We start from the raw sequence: 19,906 nt of genomic DNA, 5'->3' as shown, positions 1-19,906 counted from the left end.
GTTAAAATTTAGAGAAAACTATTTTTCAAAAATATTCTTTTATTGTATCCAATTTTTTTTTCATTCATATAATTTTTACAACCACGTTTCATTCTTCATTTCATCCTCTTCTGTTTCAATAAATGATTTCTTAAAGCAATTTGCTTTTCTTTAAAGGACCGTTTTACTTTTCCTTTAACTTTGTGTTTCAACATTTGAAACGCTTTGGTTTTTTTCTTTTCACGATTTGTTTTACTACAAAATGGATTCTGTCTTCCATCTTTGTAGCCAAATTTTTCTCTTTCCTCTTGCCCTTTCTGAAAAAAAGAGAGAAAATGTAATTAAAAAATGTAGAAGCTGTTAAAAGATTAATATGATTTAGTATTCCAAACACTGTAATGAAAACAAACCTTTACAGATTCAATACGAGCTTGTTTGTCATGTTTCCGTTTCTTATATATATTTTCGATGTCTGACAATTTGACGAAATCACCGGGTTCAGTATCATTTGTATGAGATCGTTTTACGCCGCGTTTAGCGTACGTTACTTGTTGCTTTGCTCTTGCCATATCTATTTTCATAAAATCCTCATCGGTTAATAAACGTTCGGTAGACATTAAAGACGCTTTTTCCTTCTTTTCAGTTGTCGTTATGTTTTCCTGCTTTGGCCTTGAATCTTCTGTTCCTTTCGATTTTACTTTTGTTTTCTTCAATTTTTTTGTTGGACCATTCGTTCCTTTTGTTTGTTGATTTCCAGTACCCTGAATAATCATATCTTCATTCCTTCCAATGTCTGTTTCGATCTTTTCATTTGTTCCTTCACAATTCCCACTATCGCCTTCTGCATTAGATTTGGAATCGGTAATAGCTGATGCTTCATCATCGTCGCCGCCGTCGTCGTCATCATCATCTTCATCTTCATCTTCATCTTCATCATCATCGCCATCGCCATCGCCATCGCCATCGCCATCGCCATCGCTATTATCGTCGTCGTTTTTATCACTTTCATAGTGATCATTGTTACTGTGGTTTACGTCGATCCAACCGTCGTTACTAGACTAAGATAAAAATTGTATTATTATAAATTATTATAAATTAATGATAAAATTTCATTATTAGCTGTCGATATTTTTGATGCTTACGTCAGTTTCACTGTCTATTACAAAACTATCTTGAGCTTGATCAGAATTAGCGTTCAACAAAACTTCAGCTCCTGGTACAAAATCATTAGCAGAAACAGATCCATATTTTGGAACTTCCAAGGCCACAGTTGCTTCTGTTGGTCGTCCTCTGTCTTTCTTATGTAACAACTCTGGCATTGTAGTCCTGAATACACCGATCAACGATCGTGCAGCCATCATCACACTACGTTCTTTGTAGTGTTTATATTGTGCTAAATCTTGCAACAAATCTGCATTCATACTCAGAGGACAACGTATACATACTTCTCGGACAGCATTCAAACTATAATTTATAATTTAACACTGAATCAATTAAATGTTTGCTACATAATTTCTTTTCTTTATGACGACCACCGAGCTATTCATTCATACATACCCAATAGCCATAACGTCGGCAGAATTCCTTTCCGTAATAAAATTATTTGCTAAAGTTTTCAATATGGGTTCTAATAAATCAGGTGGCACGAGTTCATGACAAGACTGAGCGATGAATTGTAAAAGTTTTGTTACCTCTACATCGGATAAAGTAATAGTTAATTATATCTTATTTTATATCTTAATATTACCCAGGTATATCTTTTATCGAATAAAACTTTACCTCTCTGATGTGGTTGCAGAAACCTCTGGAGATAAGGATAAAAGTTCAGTAGGAATAAATTGTGTAGGCCAATAAGTCTCGAGATTACATCCAAAGTTAACAGCTTAATTTCAAACCTATCATTATTTTTTTCTAACTGTTTAAATAACTTCTCTGCGAAGCCTTGTGGATCGTGAATTAAATGCAACGCCGAAAAGTTATATGTTGGTGCTTTTGATGCTTTTTTCTTAGATTTCTGAAATATTTGAATGAAATAAATTATAAGTGATTTGTATAATTCGCAATTGTACGAATAGTAAGCTTATAGTGAACGCGATCAACTTACCGCTAACAACTGTTTTGCCTTAGTTAATTGTTTCTCGCGTTTCTTCGTTTTCTTATTTACTCTGTTAGCCATTACAATTTCTTTAATATTTGGTTCGCTATCGCTATCACTGTCACTTCCATCTTTTTCCACGTCGGATCCTACAAAAAATTTTAAACAAGCGACCATAACTTTTGTCGTTTTTGCAAAACATCCTGTTGCTAAGACATTTACGGTTTTTGCATCGTTCCAAACGTTTTTGTTGTACAATTCTATCATAATGTCTGCAGACATTTTCGCAGCTCTAACGTTTGAATCTTTCAACATTGAAAACATAAAATTTTGCAAAGTTGTGTTGATCTTCGCATTTTTTTGTTTAGCATTGACATTTTTAATGTCGACTATGATGTGTGTTTCAAGAAATTGTCTCAAGTTTTTATCTTGGCATCTCAACAGCTGAAAGAATAGACTAAGAAGTACCGTTGGTTCCAAAAGTGATTTATTGCGGAGTTGAATTAGGGCTTTGCAAAACGTCTACAAGAGAAAAAAGAAGAAAATTAATAACGAGCTTAGAGGCATTATATTTTGCGTAGTAAAAATTTGTTACATTCCACACTCACTAATCGCATTTCATTGTCAAGTACTGTATTGTATGTTTGCAGTACATCGATGATTTCTTGAGGAAACAATTCTAGATCATTTGGGTAACAGTGAGCCACCTGCATTAAAGTAATAAAAATATAATGAAATTAAGTTATGATAAATTAGCAATACTTTGCATCTGGTACATTCTGCACTTGCATGCATATTCCATGATAAAAGCATTTTGACTGTAAAAAAGGACATAATATACTTACAAATCATAACTCTTTATTTGTTAAATATAAATAAGTGGATACAAAAGAAAAATGTTAGTAAGCTAACGTATTGCTTGTACAATGATGGTGATTGATGGTTGGACATTACAGAAACCACAGTGCGCTTAATGTATAAGATCGTATATATAGTTTTGTATGGTAAATCCAACAGACTTGGCTATTACGAGAATAAAATCGTAAGATACGCAACACTTAAGTTTCAGTTCATCCAAATTGTAATTTCCTACAAAACTTAATAAACCAAATTGACACATGGATGGAATTTGCGCAAGCAAACTAGCATTTATATCAACTTTCTCATCGAGAATCGCGCAAAAGATAGCAAGCATTCTAGAAACTGGAAAGTTGTGAGGGCCACAGTAAACATTTAATTTCTTCGAATTTGGTTTAGTATGTGCTTTTTTCCTTTTACCCATTTTTTGTTTCACAAACAGATGTTTGTCTTCTTTGGCGGGATTGTACGACGCGAGGTACGAAGCAATTAACATATATTTCGCATAATATGGTAATTCAAAACTTAATGCTAACTTTGTTGTTGATTCAATTTCCTTGGATATTTGACTGTGTTTTGTAAAATCTTCGGATGAAACACGTAGATAAATAACTTCTAAATTCGACTTGAAAACTGTAGAGATATTTCTCCACAGCATAGCAGTATCGTCTTTTTTAGATTCGCTAGCTTCAATGGGTTCAATGTATTTTAAAAAATTTATTTTAGCCATGTAACGAAGCTCATTGAAATCTCGACAAAATCGTAAAAACACGGAAAGAAATAAATTCAAGTAATTTTTATAAAACGTCTCGTCATAGTTGTCTGGCATGTATCGAAGTAATATTTCGGTAAACTCGTTTCGCGTGTATTGAGGGAATTGAATTTTAATCGGTTCATACATGCCAACTTTTATACGAAATTTTTCCCATATTAAATCGCTTATAAATATTACGCAAACATTAACTTTTGATAATTCTTTCAACCTTAATAATGCAGGTAGCAAATTGGAATCGACATCTCTCAGCTTTTCGGCTTTATCGAAGACTAGCACAATCGGTCGAGTATCATTCATTGAAATCTCTCTAAGACTTATTGTGAAATCAACAATGTTATCACATCTGCGTTGCAGTTTGGTGTTAACTTCAAATTTATTTGCCGCCGAGAATAAGTCGCTTAATATGTAATCAAATATGTGCTTAACATTTATATGTTCAATACAATTAACAATAGAAGCATTGTACTTTAAAAAGGAAAGCATACTTTCTACTATTAAAGACTTTCCAGTTGCTACGTGACCAGATATAAATATACTGTAAGGCATAGGTTCATCTGGATAACCAATTAAAGAATACAGTTGCTTTATAATATTATTTCGGCAGATAATTTTACCCTTAATATATTCTAAGTAGTTCTCCATGACTATTATTCTTAAAAGCTCTTTATCAATTACTGTCATATAATAATAAGGAAGCTATTTGTGAATGTATTTTTTCATGTAGTTTCTTTACCATACCTGTAAGAGAAAAAACCTCTCTAATAATATACCTCTCTAATATATTTGAAAAATCTATTATTATATAAGTTGAAATAATGATTGAAAGATTTACCTGTGCCAGAAAGATGACTATTTCATCCAGACTCTTATTAAATTTGTTAGGTGTTAGACGAAATACTTCCAAAGTAGACTTATAATATTGATGTTGTTGGAGAAACTATAAAGATATGGGCATATAATAACGAATCTTCCATGTAAATAAATTATATTTGATAATAATAGTTATGTATATGGATTCAATATTTCAATAAGAAACTTACTTCTTCTTTATAAGATTCTGGATCGCGTTTAATAAGATTCTGCAGTTGTGGAAGATTCTCTGGTAACTGATTATTGTGTCTCACCATTGTTTAATCTACAATAAGAAATGAACATATAAATACATACATTCAAAATAACCTATATAACAAATCAAATGCTTAATAAAAGATATCATCAATTTATATTTAATAAACTCGTGAATAAAATTGATAAATAAACACGCTATACTTCTCTTTTTTAAATTCATTTCATTATATTAAGAATAATTTAACAAATTTTGTATTCGTATACCGGTAGTACACATGGATATGATATAACAAAGAATTTAAAGGTTACCAGCAATTTTTGAAGCATAAATCAAACATATAACAATTTAAAAATTATATTTCAAAATGATTATTTTATAAAACATAGAAGAAATATATACCCGTACTTATATCGAACGCATAACATTTACCGTCAACTAGCAGCAATATGTCCAAAAATATTAAACGGTTCAGCCCGCCACATTGTTCGCTCAAGTAAATGACAAAAACTGATCACAGACTTGAAATACGTATAGAGACGTTTTCGGTGTTGCGCTCGACGTTACCGATGATGCAAGATTTTAGGTTCGAGATCTGCAACGTAAGATGGCAGTGCAACGTCATTTTGGCGCCCATTTCGTTTACAAATTGACGCAGTTAACCTAAAGTGCGAATGTTTTGTATCTAAAGAAATGTCAAACATGAGTGGAATATCAGCGGTACACGTTAAGAAGCTAAGTAAGTTCTAGTATTTATTTTTTAATAAAGCCGACTAGCGTATAGAAAATATATTAGAATTTACCGCAGGTCACAATCTTGAGGAAATTCGATCGAGAGCTTTGGACAATATTATTTCAAAATATGATCTCGGATTTGGGTCTGACTGTGATGCCGTGAAAAAGGAATTAATAACGAAACTGTTCAATTGGTTTTCGTTTAGCAACTTTTCACAAACGCAGAAAGTCTTGGACTTGATACTACGTCTGTTGAAGGTATTTGTTAATAGTTTAGTGCATCGTTATTTAAAATGTTTTATTGACGAGCAACATTTTATTATAATAAATTTCGTTAATTGTCGTACGTCTTAGCAGACAGCTGATAACAGTTACTTGAATGCATTTGGTAAATTAAGATTTCAAAATGAACTTCACGAATTAAGAAGAAAATTAGGTTCAGAGTGGCACGAGAAATTAAATGAAATTGAGGAAGTTGTTGTTAATGCAAATAATTTGCAGACAACAGCAACCAACATTGAAAATACTAAGGTATGTAGCATTTATTAATAATTCATAGAAACTTAGATCATAATTTGATTATATGCAATTGCTAATAAGTTAAAAAGAATGTTATATGTTTTGTAATTATGTTTTATTTCTTTACAAGAATTCCAATTCTATGAGAATGGGATTTATTGACTATGACAGACACAGAACACGAATAAAAGATTACGAGTACAATCGAAATAAAATACATGTAACAGAAGAACATGATTTATCATATAATCGTTCTGTTCCTTCTGTTTTGGATAGGTAATTTAAAAATATTTACTTAAGGTCATTTAAAATTAATCCTAAGTATCTGGGTCATCGATAATGTATTATATGAAATTATTCAATGCAGTTCTATACCATTTGATTTAACATTGGAATGTGGAGATGGGACAACAGTATTAAAGACTACAGAAGGTGGTGTCAAATGGTTAATTTTGCCATGGCAACCTTTAGTCACTTCGGATAAAGGTGTTTTGGCAGCTGTTGAAGAAGCTCTGAACAACATCTTAGATACAAATCTCATATTACATACTTGCCAGTTTATTACAAATGTAATGATGCAAGATTTTCCAGCTGAAGTGTTTCTCCAAAGACCAGCAATAGTCTCGGTATTTGAAATCTTTTATTTTTTAATATTTATGTTAAACATTTATTGACGTTCAGTAAATTCAAACTTATTACAGATACTGCACAACCTTTTGGAATCCAGTGCAAATGCCTCAAACAGTAATCTCAGGAGTGTTATACCAATGGTACTGAAAACATTATACAAATTAACAAGATCTTTAAGGCTAAGAATTTGTTATTATTGCGAACCATGTATCGCAAATAAAAAACAAAAGGTAAATAATTGTATTCCAAGCTGGAAATATCTTGAATGTGTTCACAATAACATAGGATATTAATAAGGATATTACTCTTTAGTTGTTAGCAGGAAAATTAAGCAGCAATGCTTATTCTTCTTCCGACACCAGGGATAGCCCTGATGGAGGATTTCTAGAAGCTAATTATCAGGCGTATCAATCTACAGTACGTATTTCATAAAATGATTCGATTTACTTACAGTTTCTAATATTGCGCGTTCTATTCAGGGTACAAGCGAAAGGAGCCAAAACACAACGAATAATATTGACGATTCTATTTTGCAACTGCAACAAATGCTTATACCAACTTATTGTATTGAATCTTTGAGACACGTCATATCTCAATTAAGCATTCCTGTCAACTCAGCATTTCCATTAAGAAATATAAAGTATATAACAGATTTAGTATACGAACTAGTGCATCTTCTGACTACAAGCATTATGCCAAATATTTGGCTCTGTAATGACAACGTGGCCTTGAAAATAACCGAGGATATGAAAACTTTATTTAACATGCTCGGAGATGTTATACAATATTTTGAAAGCTATAGTACAATAGATCACTTTAGGATAACGTATTTGCATCTTTTGACTATTACAATGAAACTTCTAAGTAGTATCGTGCCTCTGGAAATAGCGGACGTTGTTTTTCCGAAATCTCTTAAAACCTCGATATGTACAGCTATAATGGATGCCCCTATATATCTTTTATACTCGAGACTGCACTCTGTATTGCAAGACTACGGTCGTGTAAGTAACCGCTGTTATTTCTAATTATGAATGTTAGGAAGAAAGTTACTGCATCCCTGGTGTCTGGTTTCTTAGCAATTTCAAGGGAACGAGGAAGCTGCATACATCAAAATGTTCGATGAAACAAGGTTAATAGCAAAATCAATGAAAGCAACCATATCCTTGATCAAAAATTCATCAGATCTATCTCATTCGGACACATTGAAAAATCTATATGCTTCGAAATTGTGTTTGTCCTACCACAAAAATTTCTACATCATCAAAAAGACTATCAGATTTGTGCAAAACTTACATAGGTATGTAATTTAAAGAGCTTCTTGGATATAAACTAATGTCGGAGATTTTCTCAAGTAAAATATTTTTTCCATCGATGTTAAAGGTACTCTCTCGACAACGAAGATCACGTGTTGGCAATAAAATTAATACTGAGCTTATTGGCGAATGCAGATATTGATGTGCAATATACAACTTATAAGGAATGTCATACTTTGGTAAAGAATATTTTAAGCGCGAGCTATAACAGTGAAAGATTATCCTGGGAAAATTTGATATTCTTATTTGAATCATCGGTACTGACGGAAATTATTTCTCATGGTGTAACGAATGAGGATAAAAGAGTAAGATCAAATTTCCTAGCTCTGTACATCGTGAAGTATAATTTTTCTGAAGTAATTCTTTTTGCGGTTTAGATAAAAGAAATGGCGGAAGATGTACTAGTATATATACTCAAAGGAAGAGTTCAAATGGGAGAAAATGGATGGTTAAGATTATTGGAAGCTATCGTACCAGTACTGCCCCTTTTGCAGTGTCATGCTCATTCTTCTACAGTGTTAGGGCAGTGCGTAACTAAACTCTTTGATCCCGATGTTTCTTCTAGTATACAGTTACCATATATCGAGGTAATTTTTACACAGAAGAGATTTCTTTTTCGCACAACTTAATATTGTAATCGATACTGTATTTTCCTTCAAAGGTTTTTAAAGGTAACTTACGATATCTTTTCTCATTGGAAAGTGATATTAGAGAAGAAGCGGTTTGTCGATTGATTTGGCTTCTGGGAAAGGAAAAAGATTCCGTTCAAAAATTGCCACGATTATCGTCTCTGCATGGATTACCTCTCAACTCACTTTGTATACTTGAACATCAAACGTTTATCAGAAAATCCGCAGGCAATTATCAGGTTACATATACACGTTCTTTATACTTTGAAAACTCTGTTATAATATTAACAGTTTCATATGATGTAACTTTTGCAGAGAAGCAACTTGTTGTCTGTGCTGGAAATGTTAAACGAACCAAGCATTGACCCAAAAATGCGAAAATCTGCTTTGGTTCAAATTAGCGTTATGTTATCGGATAGCTCGCTGCATAAATTGTTTATTAACGAGAACGGAGTATCCTTAATTTTAAAAACATTTAACAGTGCTTTGGTAAATTTCATTATGATTAGATCAGCAAGCAATGTAAGTAAATTCGGTCAATAATCCTCGATGATTTTTAGATAGAAAAGGATTATATTCATTATCCGGATTCGGTGATTTCAATAATCACTATATTAAATTTGTTAGCATCTACCGAGAGCGCTATTCGCCATGATCTGTCTACGCGGATAAATGTATTGTCGAATATAATCAGGAGTATGTATAGCGAATGCATAGAAATGATGAAAAATTATTTAAATTATTTAAGATTTATTTGAAATATTCGTTTCAGGTGTTTTTCTGTTTCCAAGTAACGAATCCGTTAGGACCGATGGTTCCCAACTTTTGTGTTTGTTGCTTTATAACGAATACATAATGAGACTGAGTGAAAAGTCCACGGAAAATTCAATTCAATTGAACATTTCGCTTCCGCATCTTATTACGAGCAAGATGAAGTTACCGTTTCTTTGTAAATCACATTGGAAAATAAGTATGCACAGGCGATCGGACCTATCTGGTAAATTGATGTTGTCGAGTATTTCAAATTAACCTTCATTTGGTTCAATATATAAATAAAATAATCATTGTTATATTTTATAGTCCTTCACAGTGCTAATGGAGCAGCATTAAATTTTGTTAAACAATATTGGATGTGGGAATGGAACGACGGCTTAAATGTACTTTGGAAAAGTTGGAGCGACGTGAATAGTTCCGATACATCAGAAAAGTTACACGTTCAAGAGGATGAGTTTATGATCTTGCGCTTTAGTTTTCCTCACTATTATTGTCAACAACAATTGTACAACATACAAAATTCTACCACTCACAACGCTGTTTCATGCGCGCTCGATTATCTTACAGTGTAATTGATAATTTCAACATTTTCATTATCCCTTTAGGCATCTTGGCTTTTTATATTTATTAATCGCCCAATTTTTTAGATACATGAAATTTTATAAAATGCAACAATACGAGGAAATAAAGGACATAAGTTTGTTACCTTGGGAACGAACGTTCGAACGGTTTTTACTATCTCATCCGGCGAGTAAAGAGGACCACGATTTGTTCGTTGATGTTCTAAATTTTTTAACGCTTTATGCGAATATCACGAAAAATGGTACGTTCGCTAGGAAATGAAAGTTTTATATCGTTCGTGTAATAAAATTGAATTTATTTGTTCGCATAAATTAGGAAAAAACAGATGGACTAACAAAGTCATGAAGCATATAACTAAATCATTGGCAGAGTTATTTAAAGATTTGGAGTTGGATGACCAAAATGTTCATCAATCGATACTGAAATTGGCACGAACATGTTCAGCCGCGGAGAAGCCTGAAAAGTCTACCGACGAAGATGAAGATATCTGGCTTCACTTTATCGAACTGTTAGTGTCTACTTTATGCTTCGGAGACCAACAACATTTTTATAATTTAGGTGAATCTAAGAAAATTCCACAGTTCCATAGATTCCTTAACACGATGTAAACCGGATGGTTTGTCTGTTACAGCATACCTCGATTGGCTGTTGACATGTTTAACGTATTTAATTGGAAAATGTTACTGGGCGAATTATAAAGGTTTACTGATATCGTTAGGGAATACGTTGATCGAACTAATTATATCGTTTCATGGCGCTGGAACTGTCAGCTTTATGGGCTTGTCCATAACTAGGAATTCTATAATATGCCTCAATCACTTATTGTATCAGATGCAGGCAAATTTCAATAAAACTGTGAGTACACGCGTTTGCATAATTTCATTTATATTCGGGAGTGACCTGTATTTTTGGTAAATTTCTCTTTTTCCAAATAGGCCTTTGCGACGTTTTGGTACGACGAGGGTCGTTCGTTGAGTTGGTTACCTATGCTGTGGCAAAATAGGGACACCTTGGTTCAAGCGTCCGCTTTGCAATTGCTCGCGGGTTTAGTAAACAACCTGCATACCGCTTCTCAACTTTTAACTACTGTAGCGTTAGCGCCGAGTGAGTTGTGTCAGATGCTACTTCAATGTATTCTCAGTAACGATGAGTCGTGTATAGTTAGAGAACAAGCATGCCTTGCGTTCAGTAATTTAGTGAAAAATTGTAATTCTTTACCTTTTCAGTATGTAAGTAAATATTAGATCACCTCCTTTTATGTAAAATCTATTCATAAATCCGGAACTAGATATGACAGAACGTCTATTCGAATAGGTGGATTCCCTGAAGGCGAATGCGATTCTGATCTACGTCGAACAAAGTAACATTTACGATGAAATTACTATTTTATGCTCGAATATCTATATGTATACTACTCTGGATTGCGACTTATTGGATCACCGAGATCTAGAGAGTGGAACTACACCGTCTATTCATAGTATGCAATCTGGTTGCACGTCATTAGTGCCACGTACAATTTCATATTTGTACAACTGTCAAGACGAGTTGCATCCTTGTATGTATTAATATCAACGTTTCGATTCTCTCTATGAGAGCTGCGAGAAGATTGCCTTGAAGATTTTTCAAAATTAGACACCTCTATCGAGTATTAGTTTCAGGAAGGGAATCAGGGATGACGGATAACTGCTTACAGTTAGTGGTAACGCCGTCGTTGATAACAGCCGTTTGCAGATTGTTAAATAATTTAATACACGTAGGAAAACAGGAAATAATTCATCAGATTTATGAACATTCTATAGATAAATATTTACTTGGGTGGGTAAAGGAACCAAGAAATTACTTCCGCTTTACTATAAGCTATTTGCTCAATAAAATTATTCTTTTTAGATGTATCAACGAAATTCCCAAAGATATCGATGGCAAAAAGAATCTCTCCCATCACTGTGACATTTTGGAAATGTACATTAGCATTTGCACAGTTTTAATTAATTCCGTCACGTACAGTAACGAATATATAACTATCATTAATTTCTCTCCGGACTCGCTTCGTACTTTCTTTTGTTTTCTGCAGAGTGACTTGTACCGTAAGTTCAAAAGCGAAGAGCCTCCCTCGAATCTACGAAAGTAATAATTTTTATTACAATGTTTCCACGCAGATGCCGACACGTCGCAATTATCGTCCTTGAAAACCAGATTCTGGACGGAAATTTTTAATTTCATAGCCGTCTTGTCGTTAACGGACAATCAGCACTTCGAAGCGATAGAAACAGCGTTAGAATTATCTGATCCAAACGCAGTGTTCGTGTCTATTTGCGCCGCAATAAAGGACTCTAACGTGGAGCTCCGCATGAGCGCCGTCGGTTGCCTCGCGTTTCTTATTTCCTTGGACATTCAGAAAGACTTTCTAGGGAAGAGCAACGTCTCGTTGCAAACGGTAATAGATACCACTTTGATACAAACGTCGAGCGACAGCAGGAATAATTTAAGAGAAATTATATCGGACATAAATAAGCTGTCTTTGCGAAGCGCGAGCGCGCATTCGAAGAAACCAGTCGAAGACGAAGACATTCTTCTAATCTACGACAAAGCCACGGATGATCGCGACTACGAACAAGAAGAGATTCCAATCGGAGAGGAACTATGCGGTGTCCTCTTGCATTTGTTTATTATTTATAATTACAACAGGTCGAAGAAGAATCGCAAATTAAACGAGGATAAGGACTTGATAACGAGTGCGCTCACGAATTTATTATGCGTGTCGAATGCGGCTAAAAAGTTCGCGTTAGAAGAGAATCTACCCGAAACTATATTGATGATATTGAAGGAACTTTACGTCAGGTTAAGTTTGCAACCGTTTGAACTTTTCAAAAATCAAATGGAACGCGAGAGAAAGGTAACAGAGATCATTTTAGGATTAATCATTTCGATTCTGCTAGTTTATTAGGTCCAATGGGTGGGTTTTCCAACGTTGCGATTATAGAAACACCCAATGAGGATTATCCGTGCGTACTACACGGGTTTTCCAACGGCATTTATATGTTGAAGATTTTCCTCATATTTTTTATTCAGGTCGCCCCCCTGTTGCACGACGTGAATGGTATTTTTCAATTACTAATGAACTTCATGTACGGCAACACCCAAGTGAAGGAAGTTCTGACAAAATGTGGATTGGCAGATGTGCTACATAAGCTGTGGGTGTGGGTTGCATTGAACAATACCGTTACCACGACTGCTTTGAAATTGCTAGCAACGTACACGACGAAATGTCCTACAGGTATCGCGGAAATGTTCGCATAATCGTTCGAATTGACTTGTTTTAATACCGTGCACGTTACAGCGGCGCAGTCGTTAACGTTAACGACTATCTTGCCAGGAGCAGGACTTAGAAGAACTCCTAACACTCTAGCTTTAATTCACGTCATTATTCAATTGGTTTCTAAGGAAATAGACAAGGCTGGCCAATTGTTCGATAATCACAAGTTACATTTCGCATTTCATGTCCTTAGGAATGCGGTGCATGTCCATGAATCTAGAGTGTCCATATCAAAGGTGACTTTACGCTTTCGCCTGGCGTGAAATTCAATTTCAGAGCTAACGGTATTTATTAATGAAACAACGTTGAATGTTCGTAGAGCAATTTGCTTCATTTCTTTACAAAAATACATCCAGTCAGCACGAAACGTGTGAAACCGTGGCCGCTCGTCGAACTCTACTGTTTAGAATTCCTAATCGACTTCACGTTTTACGAGGAAGGCCAGTTATGTGTGCCAAAGGTAAATTGAACATTTTTTCACGAGCACTCGAAGTCTCCGCTACTTGGATCTACGATTAATATTTTAGGCTGTCGACGGTCTGGACGTCTTGTTGCAATTATCGAAATGTTCTTCGTCGTCTAACAGAATTCTAGCGATTTCCATACTACGGAATTTAGCGTTCAATATGACGAACAGGCCACGATTGCTTAGTTCAGGTATGAAATAATAAAACTGTCAAGGTCATCGTTACAAGTACCATGTCAACTTGTTTATTGATATGTGTTACAGTTGACTTCATTAATATCTTACACGACATATTTAAAAACGGTTCCGTAACTGAAATGAAAATAGCTGGCTCTATGCTATGGTCCTTGATAGCCAACAATCAGAAAGGGAAATTGATCGCGCGAAGTTCTGGATTTTCGCAAAGCATTCAAGAGGCTTTAGGCAGACTGACGCTCTTAAGTATAGACGATAAAAGACAGGAACACGAGTCGATCAAGATATTACAATACGTCTTAAGAATCCTTAGCCCGATTGATACGAAGGAATGAACGAATATAGTATAACGATCATTACAATTGTACATAACAGCGAATTCTATTTTTTTAACAGTGTCAATGGTATCATTGTCAACTATAAGTCAATAAAATTTGTAATATTTTTTACGCTGAAACTAGGAGTAATATTTAATACGAATTTTGTTGTACTCGGCCGGACACCAGATTCGTCAGCGGTTTTTGCAAAAAGCGACCACAGCTACTTACATATTTCGCTTTGAACGAGGAACGAAAGTTCGGAGAAGAGTGTGCTCGGTAACTCCTCCTCTACGGCACCATCTGCCCGTCGTTTTTCTTTTTTTGCGGCCAGTGACGCACGTACGAGCAAAAAACTGAAATTTATGCCTGGACTATCCGACTATTACACCTATTTTGCCCATGCTGTTACTCAACAACTAAAGTTTCGTAATTAACAAACACGCGTAAGGTGAAGACTCTTTCCTAACAAAAATTCTTATTATCTCTCTGAAACAAGTTGCTACTATTGTAATTGCGTTCCACGCGGGCCGGAGTGTCATAATTATTCGAAACATTTTTAACGAGTTCGAGTAACAGAAATATATATATATATATATATATATATATAACAAGTGGTTAAATTAGATGAAAGTAATCAATTTCGTAGTAGTATTTAGAATCTGGTTACGTAAATGGTACGTAAAATGTTATCGTAAAGCAGTGGAAAAAATTGAAACTCGAGTAATACAAGGTTCGTGCGATTGAGATAGATTTAGATTGGTTTCTTCGTGTTTGCCGATGAAAATCGCGATCGAAAGGTGTATCGTTCGACTATTGATTCGACGATACAAGCTACCGTCTCGCGAACAGTTCCTCGGCTTCTTTCGGGAGGCTTACAGTAAATAGAGCTGTCACTCGACGCGACTGTGATGTCAGAGGAAGTACTTCTTGCCACGAGAATTCGTTGTTCCCCTGAGCACCGTCAAATGCCCCTTTATTCTAAATAAATAGCTTCACTCGAGCGAAACGCGAAGAAGAATCTATCGTTACAATTTCAAATCATCGATCCCTTTCAATACCCCAATAATTGCGAAGGAACAAACATTCAACCCGCCATTTTGACGGGTTGCTCTAGCGTTAACGGAGAGTTTTCGCGGCGAGACGCCGAAGGCAAAAACGGTCGAAACAGCCGCGTATCCTGTATTCTCGCAGCGAAACTGCGGCATTTGAACGATGCTTGCGTCGGAATGTATGTAAATCGTAATGACGCTCGCACTGAATTACGATAAAACTGTTTTCTAAGCCGCCGCCGATCGAGATTACTTCGTTTGAAAAGAGTGCGAGACTCGGCGTGCAGGCTCGCTCGGGCCGAGCTGATTGGCATTCGAGGAACGGTATGATCGGTTGCTCGTTAATTGCCCATTATTCGGTAGCGTGGGTGGGCCGCGTTTTTGCCGCGTTTTCGCCGCGTGGATCCTCCACGGAGGGAATCGTCGGCGAGGCTCGCATACTTGCTCGCTCGCTTCCATACTTACGTACGCGCACTGTACGCCGCCGCCTCAGCGCCGGCGGATTTAATGAAAGTTGGCTCGCCGCGGACCCGCGCGCGGGTATTGTGTTCCAGCACGGCCGGTCACGTGACCGTCAGATGGATTTGCGTCAATGGTGACCTCCGCGTTCGCGTATCCGTCACTCCGCGCCCCGCCGTTCCGCATACCCCATGGGCCCTGTCCAGGGACCCGTGGGACCAGCGCTTACGACCACCGGAGATCGAGAAAGAATCCACAGCTGGGTAAAACATACATTTTATACAATATACTCAGGGGTTAGATGTCAATCGGTGCCAGTCGCATTTTCGTTTTATATGATAAGAGGCTTCATCGTTCGCTCGCGCAGCCGAACAGTTTTCCCAGTCGAGTTTTCCGCGTTGAAAGTTCACGCGAAAGTTAGCGGACAGCCTGAAATCGCCTATTCCCGATTTCTTCCTTCCGATCGAGAGCAATTAGGGCACCGCGGAATTGACCTTTCGGCAAATCGGTACCAAGGTAGTCGCGTAATTGCGGTGTTAATCGAAAGTTTTACCGGAAATGTGATTTACGCTCTTTAACGTCCGACCCCTGGAGCTTGCGGAGTTTGAAATGTCGTTTGAATTTCGTTTTTGGGGAATACGTGCTTCGTCGAGTGGAGCACGAGAAAGTGGCAGTATCATGGAAAGAATTAGGCGTGACTGCAACTTTCAATATAATTTTTTTCCAAGTCGCATAGGAAACCTGAAACCATAGGTTGCACGTGACATGTTAAAAGTTTGCCATGCTTTCGTTTGTACGTGTTCTATGTTCACTCTTGAAACGCTGGAACTGTATACGTGAGAATTCAGTAGTAGTGTTGTCCGCCAGAAAAATCGATCGAAAAGCTAGAGTGATTGGAGAGGTCAGAAGTATTTCCTTAAAACTTCGAAGAAACGTTTAACTTCGGAAAATATTCATTTTCAATAACACTGAAATCGTACGTTTCCATATGTGCTATTCCACTAATCAACCTTAAATGTTTACCACATAGCTCCGTTCAAGGATACCAATCCAATATATCATGGATCCATACGTGAACCTAATACGTCGATAGAAACTGCAAACGCATCGAGGAGAAAACAGTGTGAATCATTGAAGAAAGCAAATGATAAAAAGGTCAGTGGACAATAACTGTTATTAGATATTAACGACATGTGTGCCAATCATAAATTACTCCGCTGCACTTTAGCCGAACAGTAGGCGGCGAAAACAGAAGAAAGATACTCCTAGCGAAGTTGAGTTGAACAATTTCGGAGAAAACAATGAAAATTGACAATTTCTTAGTTGGCTATTATTTAAACTACATCGCGCGGATGTGTTTCCCGTTGGAAACCGTCGGACGATTACGAAAAGTAGATGATAAGAAAAAGGGAAGCTAATTTCGGAATCGTAGCGAGACGTTGCCACGGGTGAGAGATCGAGGATGCCCAAGGTCCGCGATCGAAATTTGATCATCGCGCACGCACGTTCGCCGGTTTGCTTGTTCTACGATCCTATTAGCGGCTCTTTCTTGTTATTTCGGCCACGAGTGCGAAGAGAATATGACAGCAATAATACACGCGTGCAACGATGACGCACGAAATTTCGTTTACAAACTGAATGGATGCGAGGACGGGGGCGAGGACGGGGGCGAGAACGTGTTTCGTTTCTCGTTGTAATTTCGTTCGAATTTATCGGGGTCTTTCCGCTTCTGCACCGTTGTCGCCGCAGGACCAAGGTTGCGGCCGCCATCTTTGCGCAGCCGAGTCCTCGCGACGATTGTTGTCTCGCCTCTTGTTTTCCCAAGCGTCGCGTTAACGAAAAATATCGGCGAATAAATCGTTGCTTTCGACGCAGGCCCGGCCGTGGTTTCTAGTAGTTTTCCTTTATTTCGTCGAACATTTGTCAAACAACAGTTGAAACAAAGTAAAAGGATAAGAATTTCGAACAGAAGAATAGGAGAGACGCGAGTCACCGCGTTAGAGTTTCTTAAATTTATTAAGAAATTGCTCCACTTTGGTAACAATGTTCTAATCACGGGAAGAAGTTATGTAAGGATCGATGTAATTTCTTCATTTATTCATTATTACGTATTCCGTGTGGTTTAACGACGACACGAGACGCCGCGCGACATCTTTTCGAGCATCCTGCGAACGGGGCTGTCGCGTCGATTAACAGTTTCAACTTTCGAAGCTTTACGCTACGCAGCAGTCACAGAAATTCAACGGATGGCACGCGTTCCGGGAAATTCGTCGATTGTACAAATGCTCTGCTCTTGTCGTGTCTTTATCAAACGCGAGCAAACAAACACCGAACGCGCGCGCAATAACCGAAAGCATCAATAAGATTTTGCAACAAACTCATTTCTATTTTGAAATCTTTTCGACATCGAATCAACTACGCTGAGCGTTATGTAATACGAGAATGTTTATACGTCAGTTTTTCGAACGAACCGTTTCGATTATTTCGCTAATTTATTTATCGAGGGACTCTTAATGGCATGTACAGTACAGGGTTATAATCTGATATTTCAAACGATCATAGCGAAAGGATGTGCGATGTCGAATATTTCGCAATTGTACAGATTGAAGGCGGTGAATGAAAAGAAACTCATTAGCATTATTGATTGCCAGTGTTAACTATTTCCATTGACGTCCGTCGAGAACTATTTTACCTTATTTTTCACACGACTCTTCCTTGTACGAATGAATTACTCATTACGGCATACGATGACCAGTTTATTTACCCACCGGGCATGCTCGATTTAAATCAACGCTGAATGCGTTTATTAGAACAGCTCTGAAACGATTCCTGGCTCTGCCTCATATAGCACTGGCATTGAACGAATCTCGGAGTTGCTGTTCCCCAAGATCCTAAACAACAATGGGGAAACAGTTCTTTTTGTCGGTTGAATCGCTTTGTTTCCTTTCCAACGATATATCCGAGCCACCTCGACTCATCATTTTTCAGGCGAACGAATGTTACGGAAAAAAAAAAGTGGTTACCACCATGTCTAGATTTGACAATAGTTGCTCCGTGACTAGCCTACCGATACCAGACGGTGTCAGTGGGATTTTCGTGTTCCATGAACCTGTTGGACGCCTCGTATAAGGGCAGAAATAGTCTCGGACATTTGAGAAGTGGAAAAGTCGGTTTTTGGCCGGTGATATTCCACAGTTGCGTTGGTGCGCGTACTAATTCGTGGGGCAAACTCGATAATTCAGCGCGGCTGATCGTAACGTTTCAAAATACGCGGCTCGGGCGTCGGTTAACGACACCCGGAACGTGTTTGTGAGAGATAATTCTGAAACGGGTTCAAATATCGTGATTAGAGCGACGAATATTTCGCTAACGGCGGACGTCATCGATCGCGTCGCGTTAGATTCGAACGTTTCCTCTTCCACCCGACGAGCAGCAAGATATAGGATCTTACTTTGGAAAAATTCTTTCGACGAATGTAATGCTCGACCTCGGAAACGCTGATTTCGAAAAGACTTTGAGATATGATTTACGGCGCAAAAACTGTAGTACGAATAAGAATAACAAACGCGGACAAACAGTCATTAATTCTAATCGATACGCTGCTGACGTTTTTGTAAATTGATGTTGTTAACGTCTAGTCGAGAAAAAGCAGAAAATCGCGGGGAAATGAAATTAATCGAGTAAATAATCGAATCGTTGATTCGATTAAGATGAAATCCAATTGAGACTAATCAAGCTTAGAATCCATAGTTGTTCAGCTGTTGCCGTTAGACGCTGTGGAAACCGAATCTAGTGTAGATGCGCCGGCGTACCATCGTCCCGGTATTAAGTTGCGGTGGTTTAATGCGGCCCAAGGCCTCGTAGATCCTCGAGGCTTCTCAATCTACCGAATCTTTGAGCAAATAGCGCGGCCACGGCTTTATATAATGCAGATCGAGCCCAATTGGAGCTGTTTAAAATTGCATTCGCCGCGTGCACGAGCCGGGTTCCACGTGAAACGCACGCCTAACCAGTTGCGCGTCTGCCTGTATCCGATTTATTCTCGTTAAGCTCGTTTCATCGATCGAATTGAATTACAAACAACTCTTTTCTCGGCCGCGTATCAATAGACTGTACGAATCTGAATGTTTCTTTCGCCGGAAACCGCGG

General features: G+C 37.2%; 4 protein-coding genes across 17 annotated transcripts in view; 2 read left to right on the top strand and 2 right to left on the bottom strand.

Moving 5' to 3' along the window:
* Window positions 1-21: 21 nt before the first annotated feature.
* Window positions 22-19,906, bottom strand: part of Mys45A (SDA1 domain containing protein Mys45A) — a 27,217-nt gene continuing 7,332 nt past the window's right edge. Inside the window, exons 1-13 of one of the 12 annotated variants that reach the window (XM_031992533.2) lie at window positions 7,109-7,257; window positions 6,963-7,048; window positions 6,578-6,800; window positions 5,176-5,368; window positions 4,748-4,842; window positions 4,540-4,644; window positions 2,683-2,781; window positions 2,084-2,596; window positions 1,759-1,993; window positions 1,537-1,672; window positions 1,122-1,443; window positions 390-1,037; window positions 22-296 (exon numbers count right to left, since the gene is read on the bottom strand). In XM_031992533.2, the coding sequence (XP_031848393.2) occupies window positions 96-296; window positions 390-1,037; window positions 1,122-1,443; window positions 1,537-1,672; window positions 1,759-1,993; window positions 2,084-2,596; window positions 2,683-2,781; window positions 4,540-4,644; window positions 4,748-4,834 (2,346 nt within the window). In that variant the 5' untranslated portion in view covers window positions 4,835-4,842; window positions 5,176-5,368; window positions 6,578-6,800; window positions 6,963-7,048; window positions 7,109-7,257 and the 3' untranslated portion in view covers window positions 22-95. Of the gene's footprint in view, window positions 297-389; window positions 1,038-1,121; window positions 1,444-1,536; window positions 1,673-1,758; window positions 1,994-2,083; window positions 2,597-2,682; window positions 2,782-4,539; window positions 4,645-4,747; window positions 4,843-5,175; window positions 5,373-6,577; window positions 6,801-6,962; window positions 7,049-7,108; window positions 7,258-7,950; window positions 8,081-11,173; window positions 11,317-19,906 lie in introns of those variants that run through there. The other 11 variants (XM_031992534.2, XM_076372399.1, XM_076372402.1 and 8 more) reach the window with 11 other exon arrangements.
* Orc5 (origin recognition complex subunit 5) lies at window positions 2,796-4,791 on the bottom strand. Its single transcript, XM_031992561.2, has 3 exons — window positions 4,748-4,791; window positions 4,540-4,644; window positions 2,796-4,445 (listed from the first exon to the last, which is right to left on the bottom strand). Exon 3 carries the CDS (start codon window positions 4,386-4,388, stop codon window positions 3,045-3,047), a length of 1,344 nt encoding a protein of 447 aa, XP_031848421.1. The 5' UTR covers window positions 4,389-4,445; window positions 4,540-4,644; window positions 4,748-4,791; the 3' UTR covers window positions 2,796-3,044.
* On the top strand, window positions 5,410-14,386 carry ana3 (rotatin homolog anastral spindle 3). Of its 2 annotated transcripts, none has more exons than XM_031992512.2 (29): window positions 5,410-5,512; window positions 5,582-5,766; window positions 5,866-6,039; window positions 6,158-6,303; window positions 6,395-6,653; window positions 6,729-6,887; window positions 6,970-7,074; window positions 7,137-7,658; window positions 7,734-7,954; window positions 8,038-8,275; window positions 8,348-8,557; window positions 8,632-8,838; window positions 8,915-9,088; window positions 9,160-9,295; window positions 9,372-9,596; window positions 9,680-9,941; window positions 10,021-10,196; window positions 10,271-10,513; window positions 10,587-10,810; window positions 10,891-11,184; window positions 11,270-11,510; window positions 11,608-11,770; window positions 11,843-12,039; window positions 12,112-12,848; window positions 13,025-13,229; window positions 13,293-13,504; window positions 13,588-13,728; window positions 13,796-13,925; window positions 13,999-14,386. In XM_031992512.2, the coding sequence occupies exons 1-29, from the start codon at window positions 5,467-5,469 to the stop codon at window positions 14,262-14,264; spliced, it is 6,498 nt and encodes a 2,165-aa protein (XP_031848372.2). In that variant the 5' UTR covers window positions 5,410-5,466; the 3' UTR covers window positions 14,265-14,386. The 2 variants fall into 2 exon arrangements, with proteins under 2 accessions (XP_031848372.2, XP_031848371.2); XM_031992511.2 differs by having other exon boundaries at window positions 5,863-6,039.
* Window positions 15,775-19,906, top strand: part of IP3K1 (inositol-trisphosphate 3-kinase-like protein) — a 25,159-nt gene continuing 21,027 nt past the window's right edge. Inside the window, exons 1-2 of one of the 2 annotated variants that reach the window (XM_031992550.2) lie at window positions 15,775-16,020; window positions 16,788-16,912. In XM_031992550.2, the coding sequence (XP_031848410.1) occupies window positions 15,891-16,020; window positions 16,788-16,912 (255 nt within the window). In that variant the 5' untranslated portion in view covers window positions 15,775-15,890. Of the gene's footprint in view, window positions 16,021-16,077; window positions 16,274-16,787; window positions 16,913-19,906 lie in introns of those variants that run through there. The other variant, XM_076372410.1, reaches the window with a different exon arrangement.

This window comes from Nomia melanderi, chromosome 11, assembly GCF_051020985.1.
Source record: "Nomia melanderi isolate GNS246 chromosome 11, iyNomMela1, whole genome shotgun sequence".
Taxonomy (NCBI): Eukaryota; Metazoa; Arthropoda; class Insecta; order Hymenoptera; family Halictidae; genus Nomia; species Nomia melanderi.
Note: the sequence above shows the minus strand (reverse complement) of the source record. Positions and strands in the feature narration are given on the sequence as shown.